General features: G+C 38.0%; 1 protein-coding gene across 3 annotated transcripts in view; it reads right to left on the reverse strand.

The window, feature by feature from the left end:
- Positions 1 to 17345, reverse strand: part of FHOD3 (formin homology 2 domain containing 3) — a 374811-nt gene that overhangs the window by 311912 nt on the left and 45554 nt on the right. For all 3 annotated transcript variants that reach the window (XM_041475887.1, XM_041475885.1, XM_041475888.1), the window contains exon 3: positions 6679 to 6743. In XM_041475887.1, coding sequence (XP_041331821.1) covers positions 6679 to 6743 — 65 coding nt within the window. The remainder of the gene's footprint in view (positions 1 to 6678; positions 6744 to 17345) is intronic.

The following is a 17345-nucleotide window of genomic DNA, read 5'->3' on the forward strand; positions in this document are numbered from 1 at the left end:
CGTGCACAAGGAGTACAACAGAAATCTAACATTTCAATTTAAAGAAGTGTACATTTTTAAAGCAAAACCACAAGTTATTTATATGGATAGATTTGTCACAAAGTAATCTGATCTGGGAACCAGGGGATTTTACTTAGAGCATCTGTGTTCCACATACTCAGGAAAGAAAATTTAAATCATCCTAAAAGCCAAAAAAGGTATTTTTATCACAGCCTTTGCAGCTATTTTACATTTCACTCAAAGAGAGCTGAACCAGATATCTCAAATCACATCTGGATGCAGGCCCCAGTAAGTACTGTGTGCACTGCCTTAACTAGAACTCAAATTATTCTATTAAAAAAGCCTAGCCCTTAAAAAACTCTCCCTGAGTTCTGGCATTCCTTCTCAGGTTTTTTCAATTTGTGTGATGTCAGTTTACGTCTAATAAGTATGTTGTTTATTATCTTCATTTAAGTCAGGACTTTTACCAAGTTACAGCAAGAGTCATAGGAAGCGTATCACGATTACAAATCCATAATGCATGCAAGATCCCTGTGTAGCACCACTAAATCCATTAATCACAGTCTTTTTGGTCCCAATTATGCTAAGAAGATATTCGATAAAGCAATTTCAACTCACCTCTCTCTCTCTCTCCTGTTACCATCAGTGCAAAGAAGGCAAAACCACAGCGCTTCCGACAAATTCTCAAGGCACCTCTTTTGTTCCCTTTAAATTAAATCCGAATTGGTTGCACGTTTTACTGAACTGCTAATGCTCTCCACATGTTCCCTCTCTCAGACTGAAAATGTTTTCTATTAGGAATGCCTAGCACTGAACATAAAACTGTAAAATGTCCTTCAAACAATCCCAAGTTCCTCTCTTTCTTTGGAATGTATCACTACTTGACCAAATGAACAGCTCATTGTCCCACAATTAAGCTTCCTTTAGGAAAGCTATTTAGTAAGACTCCTTTTCTTAGTGTGTTCAGAAACTCCCTTATCAAAAGAAAGCTGTTTATTTTAAAATCCATTAAGTTATTTCCATTTAAAAAAAAGCACCAGGATTTTAAAGTGTGAGCTAGAGGAACTTCACATTGTCCATGGCCATGAAAAACCTACTCCAGCACTCAGCAAATGCACAAATTCCAGAAAGATGAAATGGGGTAATGATATTTGCAGGGAGAAGCATCTCATGTGAGACAGTACCAAGAACATGGGTTGTAGGCTCAAGCTTAACTTTGCTCTCAGATAATGAAATGCAACATGGTTTCACATTTCCTTAACCATAAGAGCACTGACTTTTCAATACTTCAGTGCTCTTACGAGGAAAAACCATGGGTTTTTTCCCCCTTTCAGTCTGTGTATCTCAACTTCTCTGCAACAAATGGCCAGATAAAGTTACAGACTCAAGACAAGATTTCGTCTTTGTGAAAGCACAGTGGTTCCACTCGGGAGGAACTTGTCCCTACACATGCTTGAGGTGCAAGTCCTACCAGAAGGTTCAATAGATGCAGAAATAGTTGTAGAATCTAATCATATCTTCTCTAACACATGCAACAAGTCCACATAATGGATAACAGAAGGGAAAACTGTACATGGAAAAAAGGACTAGGTGCATAGCTCAGCTATTACAGGACAAATAAAAACAGCTGGCTTCTACTAGCCCCCTGGTTACAACCAGCTTACAGCTTCCCTCAGGTATTCCAGAACAATACAGGCTCAAGAAAATATTTATGGCTACATTTCATAAATGATATAAAGAGCAAGGGGATATCAAAAAGATAATCCCAAGAGCTCTGTGGAAAGGCTGAGTTATTGGTGCTAACGCTGCTGGTTAACACAGATGCCCTGATAGTAGGGACTAGAAAGAGCTGCTCTGCAGCACGGCAGCACTGGTGTCCCAGAGTTGGGAATAATCCACTGTGGAGGGAACTCTGCATCTGCTCACATGCAAGAGCCAATAGAAGAGGATTATAAAATGGTTATAACAACTTATACCAAAGCTGTATTATACATTTTGCAAGACTCTTGCAATAATATGCTTGCACTCTGTTAGGGCCCTCACTGGATCAAGCTATGAAATGCAATATATACAAATATATATGCAAATTATTTTTAATCTATTGGCAGATAAAAGAAAATTTTGCACAAATACAGGACAGAGATCTAACTATAAAAAAACTGTAATTTTATAGAGAAAAAGCATTTAAATAACCAGCTGCAGGTCCTGGGTGTCTGTTTTGGTTGGTTTTGTTTGTTTATTTGGCTTGGGGTTTGGGGGGGATTTTTTAATAATAAACTGACACAAAAAGGTAATAAAATTTAAAATACTCCTTGCAACATTTGCTAACCTTCCAAACCACAGTACTCTAAGTAATCCCAGGTCAATACATTCACTCAGAATCACATCAACTTTTGTTATTTGCATTCTTCTTGTATTACATTGTATTAACAACTGAAGCTTATACCAAACTTCTTTTGGCAGAATCATTCTAAGTCATTGTCATGGATCCCTGTCCAAACATCATTCTCAGCATTGATTGCAACCCTCCTGATTTAACATCACAGGAATAAGCATTTTAGAAGAGGACATGGGGGCTCTCTTGGGCTAAATAAAGCATCCAGATATACGAGAGCAAATGGTGCCTTTTCTCTCAGAGATCACACCAGATTTTGAGAAAAAAAGCCATGAAGCAATGAACAAACAAATGAAGCAGGAGCTGGCCAACCAAGGACCGAATGGTTAAACCGAGTCCTTCTGCGGGAAAAGTGGAGCTGGTAAAGATCTTTAAAACTTCACTGTCATAATATTGCTCTGACTACAGCCTTCCATTTAGTTTCAGGGGGCTAAAACTTTTGACATTGTTGGTGTTCTTTCTCTATAGTTACATTCCCATTTACATTAGACTTTATCAAGGCTTCAGCTGAGCCCTGTAATTGTTAAATATATACAAACTAAAATAATGTTAAGACACAACTAAATACAAAGTCATATGGCTGCCAAAAATACTAAAAGTACTTTTCCCACAAGGGTAGTAACTCATAATAAATGTGATTTGAATAAAAGGTCAAATTTGAAAGCTTGTGGGAAGAAAAGCTACAGTCGACACTATCTGATTTAAGGAGCACTCAGAGTCCAGTAGGCCAATCATGTTCTAGGCTGCATCAAAAGTGTGGCCAGAAGGGTGTGTGAGGGGCTTCTGCCCCTCTATTCTGCCCTTTTGAGACCTCAACTGGAGCTCTGCATCCAGCTCTGGGGTCCCCAGCACAGGAAGAACATGGACCTGGTAGAAGAGGTCTGAAGGGCATGAAGATGCTCCAGCCCTCTGGTCACCTGTCCTGTGAAGGCTGAGAGAACTGGGACTCTTCAGCCTGGAGAAGACAAGGCTTCAAGGAGACCTTATAGCAGCCTTGCAGTAATAAAAGGAGTCTTTTAAAAAAGAAGAGCGACTTTATATATGGATAGGACAAAAGGCAATAGTTTTTAACTGAGGGCAGATTTAAATTAGAAGTTAGGAAGAAATTCTTTACTGTGAGAGTGGTGAGAGATGGGAACAGGATGTCCAGAGAAACTGCAGATGCCCCATCACTGGAAGTGTTGGAGGCCAGCTTGGATGAGGCCCTGAGCAAGCTGTTCTAGTGGGTGGCATCACTGCCCATGGCAGGGGGTTAGAACTAATTGACTTTTAGTCATTAGGTTAGAACTAAATGGTTTTTAGATTCCTTCCAATCCTCTCTATTCTTTGATTCTATGATTCCTCCACTAAAGTCTTTGGACATCAACAAGTACAAAAATACATCTATAATTTTCAATTAGTTATGTTCTCTGAACAGAACTGGTTTCAGCAATGTTCCTTTGATTTAAAGAAACATTCTAAATATTGAAGTTTGTATTAAAACCACTTAAAAATATTAGCTATTAATTAATCCTGATAATTTAATCAGGATTAAGCCAAAATGGGAGAATAGAATAATATTTAAAAGAAAATTTATTCCTTTATGCTGAAAGTTCTTAGTATGCACATAAGAAAAGAACTCAAATTGAGAGTTGGAAAAAAAAAAAAAAAAGAGAATAGAAAGTAGTAATGCATTAAATTAAGGTAGTTAAGAGGGACTTGTATTTAACAGGGTAGAAAATACCACAACTTCTACACTCAAGTTAAGTATTATTCATTCCCTGCTCTTTTCCCTGCAAAAACCCTACCCCACTTGACATGAGACTTGCTAATTCTTCCCGGGTCTCAAAAATATCAGTAGTTGTAGATGTAGTCAATACATGCTCTGACACTGAAGCCCAATGAATTCTCCAGAGATTTGAAGTCACTAACGATGGAAAACTTTATCTGGACATCTGAACATAAACACTTCTGTTATTTCCCACAATTTAAAAGTACAGTGAATTAGGAAGAAGGAAAAAAATACTGATCCAGCTTCAAAATGGGAGAGTTTATTTCTTTATGCAGGAGAGCTATTTCTTTACACCTATCAGCTCTTCAGAACAAAGTAAAACTCTGAATACAAAGATGACAGGAGGTTCTGCAGAAAGGTCACAACACAACAAACCACACCTTCTCAGAAAGCAGCCCTAGCTACCTGTTGGGGACTTTGCAGAATCAGTAACATTGCTAACCACAATGCTTTCCATGGCGACTGTGAAGACTGAAAGAAAACACCCAAAGCATGACAGTTTTACTCCACGTAACACCATCTCAGATTCCTCTATCTCCTGGCTTCTACTCCAAATATGTAACATATCTTTTAACATCTAAACCTAATGCTTGCTTTTCAAAAGGCAGCTGATGTGTACATACACATCCACCAGCAGCACCCACTGTGCCAGTGAAATAACCCTCTTATTCTGTGACAGGTTTGACTGCCAGGCACAGCTCTGCAAACACTTCCAGTAGTATGAAAAACAAAATATTCCCCAACTCTTTCAAACTATCCCATACAAAAAAAAAAAAAAAAACTTGATATGAAAAGAAGTGAAAAAGAAAATAAGAGAAAAGAAACTACATTACATCCAGCTAGGGGCTGAAACAAAAACTTACCCCAAAAATCTAAACTATAGCAGGGGGGATGGAAATTAGAACCAGAACTTGCATTTGGCTTTTCTGACTATAATGAACCAAGCCAAAAGCCCATATCCAAACACACCTCTTCTCTAGGAGTTTGAAATCTGGACTCAAGTTTTGCAGCCTGGCTTCCTCTGTACTCACTGCTGAATGCATCACTGCCGCCAGAGAGCAACAGCACCTGACAAGGGACTACACTTTCATACAGGAACAATTAAGATACATGCACAGTAATATGGCTAATTGCCCACAGTAAGCTTGAATGAAAACAGATAACAACAATGCAACCACATGTCGACACTCAGAACCTTATGTGCTCCAATTCCTCGATGGCTGCACTCTGGAGAAAAAAAAATTACATGAAAATTCTTTTTATAAAACCTCAATCCGGGAAACTTATCAAATCTTGTCTTGCTGTACTGGTCTGTTTTGCCAAATATACTTCCAGACCTAACAAGAACAATCTTCTCCAAGCTGTTCTTAATTTCACTCACATTTATAAAATCAGTTTAGGTTTTGCATCATCTCTGTTCCTTCTCTAACACTTAAACACGTATGATTGCTCTACTTTTCTTCCTCAAGTCAATGGTAGTAGAGGAGAAACTGTTCCTGCACAAGGCAGCCTAGACATTGTTCTCAATGAGAGGTATTTGTGGAATTCTGTAGGTTGCTTATACTCAGTTCAAATTCTCAGAAATGCCATTTCACAACATATCCTGGGGGCAGGGGAAAACGTTTAGCTGTATTTAAAGCCTGAATCCTCCAAAAGTTACTGTAGAAATGACACAAAACTTTGAAATCCTCCTCTTCCTTTTAAGGAAGATACCTATATTTCAAGGCTTTATCTATGGTATCTTGAAGCAAGACCAATAAGTTAAACATATTACACTGTTGAATATACTACAGAGAACCTGAAAACAACTGTGGCACAGACATACAGGATTTTTTATTTTTTGTTTTAAACCAGCCACACATAGAATGTCATACTGTCACCAGGACATGAGCATTAGTTTTGCCACTGACACTCAAACATTCTGCTCTGTAGAAGTTTGGAGAACATATTAATGCCATCCCAGACCATCAGATTCCTTTCATGCAAACTCAAAGCTCTTTTGACACATACATTATAGCTTTCATTACACTTTTCCTTGTGATAGCTTTGTTTAACCAGGGTTTTTAAGACACTGACACTGTGATAATGACAAATATATGCAACCACGTTCTGCAAGATGTGAAGTAATAAACCTTATATGCTATTAAAATATAGCAGTTAGCTGTCAGCCAACAATTCTTTAGATCCCACTCCTCAGCTAGAACACAGTCTTTTTCAGGTGCACACAAAGGCTGTGACAAGACAGATAATTGAAGATTCTTCAAAGAACCACCCAACCATCTGACTTCACTGTCAAATGCTATACTTCCCTGTGATATTTAACATGCTTTAAAGGTAGTGTAGCTAATACAACCTAATTTCAGCATGCAACAAACAAAATAATGAAATCAGTTTATTGGCCATTACTGTCAATTTGGAACACAGCCAAGTCTGATTCATTCTCCCCAGATTTGCTTCCTGGAAATTGATTCTGTTTATTTGTTCTCTTTCAGACACGTGGAACTTAACTTACCAATGCAGGCATGGACTCTCACTGACAACTGGGTCCTCAGAATTATGCTGTGCTTCTTGCCTCTCCTAAAAAGAGAAGAAAAGTATATAAAGGTATAGTGAGGAAGAAGAGGAACTGGAAATAAACAAGTCAAGTTGAGCCTAGGAAAAAAAGGGTGGGAGGGAAGGGAAAACATTAGAAATTTTGTCTTTGTTTCTCATAATCCATTTCCATTTTAATTTGCAATAAATTAATTTTCCTCATCAAGACTGTTTTCTCTATGATAGCAATGGTTAAGTGATCTCTCCATCTTTATCTCAAACAACAAGCTTTTTTTATCCTATTTCCCCTCCCTTTTCTGAGGACAGGGAGCAAGAGAGCGGCTGGATAGGCATCTGGACACTTGCCAAGGACAGCCCACCACAATGAAAACTGTATTAGAGAAGTTATGACTGCACATTTTACTTTTCACAGAAATACTTTAATGCTAGGTAAAAGAAAATCCAAGGTTAAACAAGAGGTTGTTGACACTTTCACAGCTCTGCCTGGTTATGTAGCCTAATGGGTCTTTAAAGCACAAAAGTAGTTGGTTTTCATGCAAAGAGACAAAAATGAGGTCCTTCCTGACTCTCAGTTCCATACTGGGCTTAAATTGAATGACTATTTTAATTAGCTGCTAAATACCTCATTTGGGTTTCAGCCAAATTACTTTTAGCTGCATTTCTTCAACTTGGACAAGAGCACAGTTCTTGATTTCTAGTGCTACACCTGCAAACCGGCACGAGGGCACCAACAACACCTTGTCTCTGCGCCCAAACCTGCTCACCTGTTGGAAGGTGGGAGGGTAAGAAAAGACAAATGTCTTTTACACTTGTACAGCAGTGTATTCTCCCATTTTTTTCTGAAACTAAAAGGGCAGTTCCTGAACAAGTGGCTCTAGGTGGCCTAGAGGAACTCCAGAGGTCCCTTCCTACTCAGCCATTCAGTGATTCAGTGAATTTATTGTGGGAAAACACTCATGAGGGCGCACTGTTTTTAGAACACAATCAGATGCACCTTAATTTGTGTCATGCGAACCATAGACCCACATCAACATACAAGTTAGAGCACAAACCGGCACAACCTTTCTCAGTTACATATTTTGCAACTCTGCTGAGAGGATTCAGGCCCAAATCCTTTACACAGACACCCAGCAGAATCTTATGCTGGCTGTAACTTAAAACAGTTTTCTAGTAACAACAGAAGTTCTTTCCCACCTTATGTTTTTCTGCTTACAGTTATTTTGCAGAACAAAAATATTTTTTATTATTTTCATGCAAAAAATAAGCAAAACGTTTTATATTACTTCTCAGAAAGATCTGCATGGGAAGAAAGGAAGGCAAGTAGTGACAGGTATTTTCAGAAAACTATTGTCCTTAGGAAATATAAAGGAAAGCAAAGAAAAGTAAGGACCTGAAAAAAAGTGGTTAATGTTGACCCGTGTAACTGCTAATAGAGGACATAGTTTCAGTATCAGTAATCTATTTCTCTATAGATTCTTTTAAAAAGTTAAACAGAGGGTTTTTTAAAAAAAATAGCAAAACAAAAAATCTTTAATCAAAATTACTCTTTAAAGGATCCACTTGGACATCATTAGTGGGCAAAGTGTCACCCTTCTCTTCATAACTTGAAGTGCCAAGCAGCACATGCTATTGCCCCCACAAAAGCAGGCTGTAGTGTGGAAACTGTGAAATTCCCTACAGCAGTTCCAGGTTTAGGACTGACTCTCTGTCCATCTAAATGCCTCCTGTTGTTCTGGTAGGACACAGTCTTTGCCTGTGTTCATATTCTGCAGATTTTTAACATCTGCCCCTCCTCACAGGAGTGCCAGGATTCAATATTCCAGAATATTGAATTTGCCAAGTTAGTAAAGAATTTTTGACCAAACCTCTTGCCCTTCAAAACATCTGATTCTGTACAGAAACTGATTCTCTTCATCTCCCTTCCTTGATGGACTTGTTGATACACCTGACATACATAAATCCTCCAAGATAAATCAGAAAATGGAAGAACTGAGTCAAGATTGTTTATTTCAGAATTGTAAAAGGATAGCCCAGAATTAGCAAAGAAAAAGGAAGTCTATATAATCAGACTTATTATTCTTCCCATCCTGAAAAACTGATCAACTAAAAGAGACTGCTATTTTAACAAATAATGAACATTACTATCATAGAACTCTCTAGTATTTTAGCAGTCTGTAGGGTACACTGACTTCACCAGTGTTCTGCTGAAATCTGTGGTCATTTGCTGAAAGAACAGACAGCAGGTGCCCAGCCATCTGAGAGAGACTAAACATAAGGACCTGTGAAACCAGCACCATTTTAAGGTCTGTAGAGATTCAAGCCCATTACAATTTAACAGAATTTTTCCTTCTTTTCTAAAAATCCAATGCACAATGTTTCTCAGTATAAACATGGCCTTATTTTTGGTAGTTCTCCAAGTTTCAGCAGTGGTGCTACTTCCTCCTCAACCTCACCTCCTTACAAACACCCTTGAAAACTTAAAGCAAAACCTAGAGCAAGCTCTCTTCTACAGGCTCTGTTCTACACTATCATTGCAACTGTAATACCTCCCAAGACAGAAAAAGGTCACACACACAAACATTAATTTTTATGTCCCACTGGTTGCACTGGCAATTTTTCCAGCCTACCAAAATCAATATGATTCAAGCCCCAGAAATTACAAAGATGAAGACTCACTGATGATGGTGCATTTCCCCCACTTCCCCCCAGGCCACACCATGATCATCACTGTAGAGGCATTTTGTGTGGTTTAGGCATACTAGATTTACCACACGGCAGCTAATTATAATACGACCAGTCACATGTAAAATATTAAAAATGACGCAATTTCCCGATGAATACTTTTGACTATCATGCAACATGAATAACACTTTTGCAAAATGAAGATCACCTCTGAAAATTACTGCATCCCTGATTCTACACATACCAGTTTCCTGGAAAGCATATTACAATAAAAAATTCCACAAAAAAGGGTAACTTGAGATCCACGAGTGATTTCACAGACTCATGAACTACTGGCCAAATAGTATTAACAAGCATGCTTGTAGTCAAGCTTGCCATGATATCAGGACAGGGAAGGGGGGTACCACAGGACAGACAGGCCATTTGCATTAAAAACAAAGCAGGTTCAAAAATACACAGAAGAAAATACTATTTCCAACAAACAGGTTCATTTATTAAAACAAAATCTAGACATGTAACAAAGTTTGTAATCTACTCTTAACTAAGGTTTATATTTTTATGGATATGACTTTTTTTTTTTAAAAAAAAAAGTTTCAGTGAGTACAGCTGGCTACTGTTTATTAAAAAAATTCAGTAAGTATTTAACAGAGTCAATTTAATAGCTGAAATTTAGCAGTAGAAGAGTAGGTAAATTTCACATATTTTCCTCAAATAGCATTCTGTTGATCTGTGTTGAGATCAGAATCGTTATTGCTGTAAGATTAACTTCTAGTCTTTGTAGTTACCAAGACACAAAACTTTTTCTATATTCAATTTCTCTAATAAATTAAAGAAAACAAGCACATTCCAACAGCTCACTGAGTGCCTGTCTTATGGAATATAAATGCTTTATTTTGTCATTGTTTATGTACCACATTACAAATAGTTTCCCTCAATTATACATTTTCAAGCCTTGATTTAAGTGACATTTTGAAAATAGTACCTCAATTGACTGTCTTAAACAGTTACTTGTTTTGAAGCAAAGCCTTTGTCTGAGCTAAGCAATCCCTTGACCAGGGGAAAAATACCAAGAATGTTGTTAGGAATACAGAGGGGAAAAAGCATTAACAAACAAAATAAAAATCATTTAACGCCAAAACCACACATTAAAAGAAACCCACACACAGTCTTAATGTTTCAAGGAAACTTTGAAAGGAAATTTTAAGAGAGTTTATTTTATTAAGACATGACATCTTTCTTCTCGGACCTACACTAAAGACCTGCTGGTATCAAAAATTGGACTTTTACGTAAATATGTAATTAAGATTAATTAACGTTATTAGCAAGATAGACCACAATTATTTCCTTGACAAAGCTCATATTTTTAAAATAGGAGAATGCATCAATTAACATACAATTTCTATTTCAATGTTTACTTTCTTTCAGAAAGCAACTATTCAGACTTTCTAATATTCTTCCAAATGGCTACATATTTCAATTCAATACATTTAGCTTGAAACAATATCCTGATTCTGAACACATTATTTTATCATTTGAAACCGAAGTAGAAAATCACTTCTCTAACTTTCTTAATGATTGCTTAATAACTCAATAAACAAAATTCATTAGATTAAAGGTGTTAATTCTACAAAAGGCCATGCTATGTCCTTCTGAGCTCCTCCTGTTCCGTTTTCTACACAATACTTGACAACCATGGAAAAAGCTACAGTTTTATAGCACAGCAGCAGACAATTGCAATGGTTTCAATAACACTATAGTCTCACAGATAAGCAAACTTACTATTCTTCATTGCATTTGCTCAAAAAATAAAATCTGTCGCAGACATCTGAATCATGAAAAAGCCATCATAAGCACAACCTGAGTCCAATGCTGTGAGAAGCCATGATTTTAGCTCACCAACAATTTGGATCTTTTCAGTTAATGTAGATAAGAGAGTGTCTAAGCTCTGCTCTTAGCCAGGGTCTGTACACACATCTATTTCAGAAATATTTAAAGTATATAAAAAAAGGTTACCCCATAAAAGCAAACTTGGATTTCAGTCTTTCATGCTGTGCTACACACATTCACATGGCAACACAGCAACTAAGAGTAATGCATCTTCTTGGGGTGACTCTTTTTTTGAGGACTTTTTTAAAATAAATAAATAGATTATAATAGGCAACTATATCCTACCCTCAGAACAGTTTTCAAGTAGCATCTTCCTATGACTTTCATTGTACTCTTTTCCAAGCAGGGATTTAATCTGTTAAGATTAGTGTTATCAGTCAGTTGTAGACAGAGATAATTCTTGAGAATAACTCAGAGAGAAAAATCATTTGATGTGCTAGAAAGTACAATTATGCAAAACCTTTGAAAACTACAAAGTAGTTTGTTTGTGCACTTAGAAGTTTGGCTATTCAAGCTAATGTGTATCCCTTCCCTCATATATCAGCCAAGATTCTGGAAATATAGCCTAGATGTAGTGGAAAATGAATACTAGAAATTTCAATTCAAACACACAATAGCAGTAAAGGGATTGTAAGAATGGGAGTCCAGAGGATGGACCTTACCTTTTCCCCTGCACCGGGCTAAGAGCACAGCTGAGGCCCTTCCTCATCCTACCTTAGAGGAGTGCTGTAAAGCGCAAGTGGTTCCCAGCTGCAGCCTGCTTTTAACTTGTAGAACTAAACAAAAACTTACAGGTTTGCCCTCCTAAGTTTCATCAAATCAAGGAAAATAAAGGAAAATAAAATCATATATTGGCAAACAGTACAGGTACCTTGTATTTTCATTACGTAGTTGCTATTAGATGGGAAGGTTTGCTGCTCCCCTAGCCTCCAGCTCTCCCCGTATTTAGTTTTTCACACTGCTATGAAGTGCAGTATCAGTCAATCACTCACACCACGGCCAACTCTGAACCAGAGGGAATCAGATGATCCAGGCACACAACCTGACACCAAGGCTCTCTTGAAATAACCAGATGATTTTTTCAATATCCTTCAGAACCACTACCAAAGCAAACACAATGGGTTACTGAACCCAGCTAAACCAACACCATGAGCTGTAGCCTGTTTATTCCAAAGAGGGCAGAGGTTGGATGAAAACTAACTTCAACCTGGTAACACTGAAACTATTTCCAGACTCGGACAGCATTTAACATCAGCCTAACCTGACAACTTACCCTATAACAATTTTGCAGCAAATTCTGCCTGATGTAACAATCTAACCATTATGAAAACCTATCTAGCACAGATGCTGCTTTCAAAATACACATGCACAACACATGCTTCACATTTTGTTACAGCTTCTCAGAGCACTCAGGTTTTTTCGTGGGCCATTAGCCATCTCCAATAATCACATCCATGTATTCCAACAGAAGTAGCTTAATGAGAACAGCATCCAGCAACTCCTGAGCTCAGCAAAGAATCACTGACTCCCACAAAAAAAACCTATACTACAGTATGCCACCAGAAGCAAACACATGGCAACAGACTTGCTCCAGAGTGCATTACTTTTGCAAACGGCTTCTGCTTTTTCATTTTAGAACCCATCCATTTCCATCTTCACTTGCACACACCTTTTAGGGAGTGGAAAATGCTTCTGCAATGGGGTATTGCCTCACACATGCTTCACAGCAGCAATGGAAAACAAACTGTTCCTTCTTGAATGTATAAAGGATGAAATTTTTGCCAGAGTTCAAGCACTTGAGTCTATCAGGCTTTCCCTGAAAAAGATCTGCAAGCCAGCACACACACACACGCAATAAGGAAAGTGTTTTTTAACCTGCTATTAATCAGATAGCATAAATCCTAGGCTTTGATTTCAAAGCTGTTAAGATACAGTTTGACTGCCATTTCACTATGATATGCTTCTCCAGTCAACTGCAGATTCAAGAGATTGAAAAAAAATTCTGACACTTCAAAAAAAATGTTGCATAAAAGCCAAGTCTTTTTAAAGTGAGAGAGTGCACATGTGCATGGAGAGTAGAATTAAGAATCTCCCTGAAACTCATCTGAAAATCTTATCCAAACAAATATTGTTTTTGAAGTTATTAGGTGATTATTATCCAAAGATCCAACTGTCATGTTCAAGCTCAGGTTATTGCCATTGAATAATGGAAGCAGAGGAGCTCAGCAAATAATATCAATAATTAGAAAGAAGTCTTTTACATGCTAATACCCTTCAAATGTATGACAGCACTAGCAACTTATTCTGGTACATGAAAGGCTGTACGAGGCAAACACACTCACTCATCCTCATAGGAAGTCAGTGGGTTTTTCTTTCTTACCTCATTTTTTCCATCTAAAAAATTAGTGTGAAGTCAGAATGTGTCTGCATCCTGTTCACGTAATACACTTGCAAGTCATTTAATTATTCTGCAGGCTGGTTTTATTCAGAGCTTTCCTGAATCATGACAAGTTTACTACAGTAACAATCATTTGACAAGAGTGGACAAAAATAAGTTAACAGATAGCAACCATTCATGTCTGTTCACTCTGCATTGAAAAATACCAAAACATAAAAGTAATTAAAACTTTACTAATACAAGTAGACACAGTCCCAGCATATTCCCTAAGCAAAAACTGGGACGGCAAAATCTCGCCAATTATTAGAGCAAGAAACACTATACACAGGAACAAAGAATGCTTAGATTTGTATGGTTTTTCCTTGCAGATTATTCTAAAATTGCATTCTGTGTTTGTCAACATGATTCTAACAAATAACTGCCTCATTCCTACTAAAAATCTATAAACCACCACCCTCTGACTGCCAGTGAGAGGAAGAGCATCCTGGCTGGCACACCATTGTCTGTACAACTGTGCAAATAAGGACTACCCACAGACTGACACTACAAGGTGCTGGGTTTTTACATCACCCTAACTCTTCACAAGTACCTTTACTAGGCAGGGATGCAATTTTTCTTTTTTTTTTTTTTTCCCCGTTTTTAAATGGAAACAAAATGGCATAGAAGGCGAAGGGGGAAGAAAATGAGAAACTCAAAAGTGTGGAGTGAAACAATCAAGGGATTCACCAAGTATGCATTATAAGCCACATGAATATCACCAAATTATTTATTACTAATGTTGGTAAAAGGTGCAGTCTTCTGCCTACCTCACCACAAGGTAATAATTTTTGCCAAAAGATAATGAATCACTTTTACACTCTCTAAAAGGTAATGAGTTCAAAATAGGGGAAACATTTGTTCCATTTGTTCTTTTTAGTAGTTTACGTGCAAGCAAACTTCAGAAGCTGGAAAGTGAGAATTCCCTCCCCACTTCCTCCCTGTACTTTTTGAATCATCATGCTGGCTCTTTTTCAGTTGTTAATGGCTCAATTTCCACACATTAAAACAAAAACCTTCCAACAGCCCCTCAAATATTTGTGGGCTGACTGCTGCCTTCAGAGTCAGAAAATGACCATTTTTCAAGAGCTGTCATTCATGAATGAAACTCTGTGCCTTCCCAACCCAAAAGCTCAACTCATACAATTGTTTTGAGTGGGATGTTTATCCTTTCATTTTGTGAAACATTGATAGCATTTTCAATTAAATTTCCACCTTATATTTTTGTATTAAGAAAACACAAACTTCATGAGTTGGAAAATGGTGAAGAGAATTGCATTAGAAGAGCTATTTTAACAATAATATTGTTTCTGGGTAAAACACAAAACCAAAAGCATTGTTTCCACACTTCTTGTCAACCTTGCATCATGTTCTTCTTCAGAGATGACACATCACCTGACCAATGCTTTCCAGTTCCCAGGTTATGTATTTCCCACTGCTGTCAGTAACTGTAAAGCTTTGGCTGCACATTCCTCCCAGAAATCTTTACACCAGGTAATTTCTGGTCATATGGTTTTGTCATCACTTGTACTTGAAGTTCACATTACATGAGGATTTTAGTTTAAAACCTCTTCACACATGGAGAAACAGATGCCTTTGAAATAACTGGAATTTTGGGGAAAAATGTTTGAAGAACTGGTAACCTACAGGACAAGGCAAGGAGGAAAGTAAAATAAATTAACCTCCAACAGCTGAGTCACTTGATGTTTCCACATCTTCAGGCAAAGAGTCCTTCCAGTGCTCCCATCACACTATGGGACCCACAGTTTTGGTTCCAGACCATTAGGAGTGGTCTGGGTGCATTAGCAAGAACATTGCAGCAGGTCAAGGGAGGTGATTCTGCCCTTCTACTCAGCCCTAGTGAGGCCACATCTGGAGCGCTGTGTCCAGTTCTGGGCTCCTCAGGACAAGAGAGACACAAAGCTCCTGGAGCGCACAGAATAGAGGGCTACAAAGATGATTAAGGGATTGAAGCATCTCTCTTATGGGGAAAGGCTGAGGGTGCTGAGCCTGTTCAGCTTCCAGAGGAGACAACTGAGAGAGGATCTCATCAGAGTATGTCAGTATCTGAAGGAAAGGTGTCAAAGAGGTTGGATCCGGGCTCTGCTCAGTGCTGCCAAGCATTAGGACAAGAGGGAATGGGCAGAAACTCATATACAGGAAATTTCCTCCGGATATAAGAAAGAATTTCTTTACTGTGCACGTTACCGAGTAGTGGAACAGGTTGCCCAGAGAGGATATGGAGTCTCTTTCCTTGAAGATATTCAAGAACCAGCTGGACACAATCCTGTGCAATGGGGTCTGGGATGACCCTGCTTGAGCAGGGATTTTGGACCAGCAGTCCCACTGTGGTCCCTTCCAACCTGACCCATTTGGTGATTTTGTCACCAACTTCTAATGAAGTTCCACAGTTTCAGAACAGAAACAAACAGTACCTGAATAATAATTTTCTTTCTCACAAAAGCCCCTGATACCTGACATTAATCTAAGAGTTCCAAAAGAGGCAGCTAATTTTTTTATAATTAAAAAAAAAAAAGAAAAACTTGACTCCATTTGTAAAAAATAGTTTTAAGAACTTTTCATAAACATTTTCCTTTTACTAGAAATCATTCTCTACTACCTTAAGGGAAAAACCCTAATCTTGTATGGTTTTCCAATGTAACTGATGATACTAAAAAGATAACAAAGTGAAGAAGATATCCAAAGCAACACAACACATTTCAGAGCAATGCCCTACTCACTTAATTGGTCATTCACACTTTATCAGAATGTGACCATTTTAACCAGACTCAGCAAGAACTATTTAAAAGCTGTCCTACCTTGCAGAAGAACATGCATATGATTATGTAAGTACATAAAAATAAAGTCTACTTTGCACTGATCAACATACTACTTTGTGTCTCTTTCTTCTTTTGGAAATTTTCCATTAGCATCATATTTGGCAAGGGCTTCTTCCTAACTTGACATACAAATTTTTAAATAATAAAACACTGTTCCCAGGCCACTTATTTCTCCATATTAATTCCAGTTTGAAAATGGGCTTTATATTTATTGCTGGGCCATCAATGCTTTTGCTAATGAGCACAATTACTGAGCAGTAAATGTGAAATAAATTACTGTTTTGCTGTACTGCTGTGGTCTTAACCCTGGCAGCATTCACTAATTTTCATGGCTTCATTACCGGAGATCCTGGGCTAGTCACAGATTTGCAGCGGTTTAAGCTGTTAGCTCACAACTGGAGGCTAAATTGGAGACACTTATTTTTATCAGAAGCAGATTACCACCTTACCTTAGTCAGGGGTAAACCAAATAAACACACACCACACACCGAGCACACAGACAAATGGATTTCCATGGGAGAAAAGCGAGTATGAGCTTGCTTACACAAACCTTTGCGTTTACCGCTGGGTAGGAGCATATACAGGAACAGTTGCCATGGAATAGGAAGTGTAGCTAACTCACAGCTTTTACTAATTACCCAGCACAAACTCCCTTGGCTGCCCACACACTCTGGGCAATACTTCATTGGTTTGCCTGGGCAGACAGTGAGTGCCCACGGTGCTGGTACTGTTCCAGGTTTGGATTCTAAACCAGTGGTTCTACTCACAACAGGAGTTCAGAGC

Source organism: Pyrgilauda ruficollis, unplaced genomic scaffold, assembly GCF_017590135.1.
Source record: "Pyrgilauda ruficollis isolate IOZ18807 unplaced genomic scaffold, ASM1759013v1 scaffold37, whole genome shotgun sequence".
Lineage (NCBI taxonomy): Eukaryota > Metazoa > Chordata > Aves > Passeriformes > Passeridae > Pyrgilauda > Pyrgilauda ruficollis.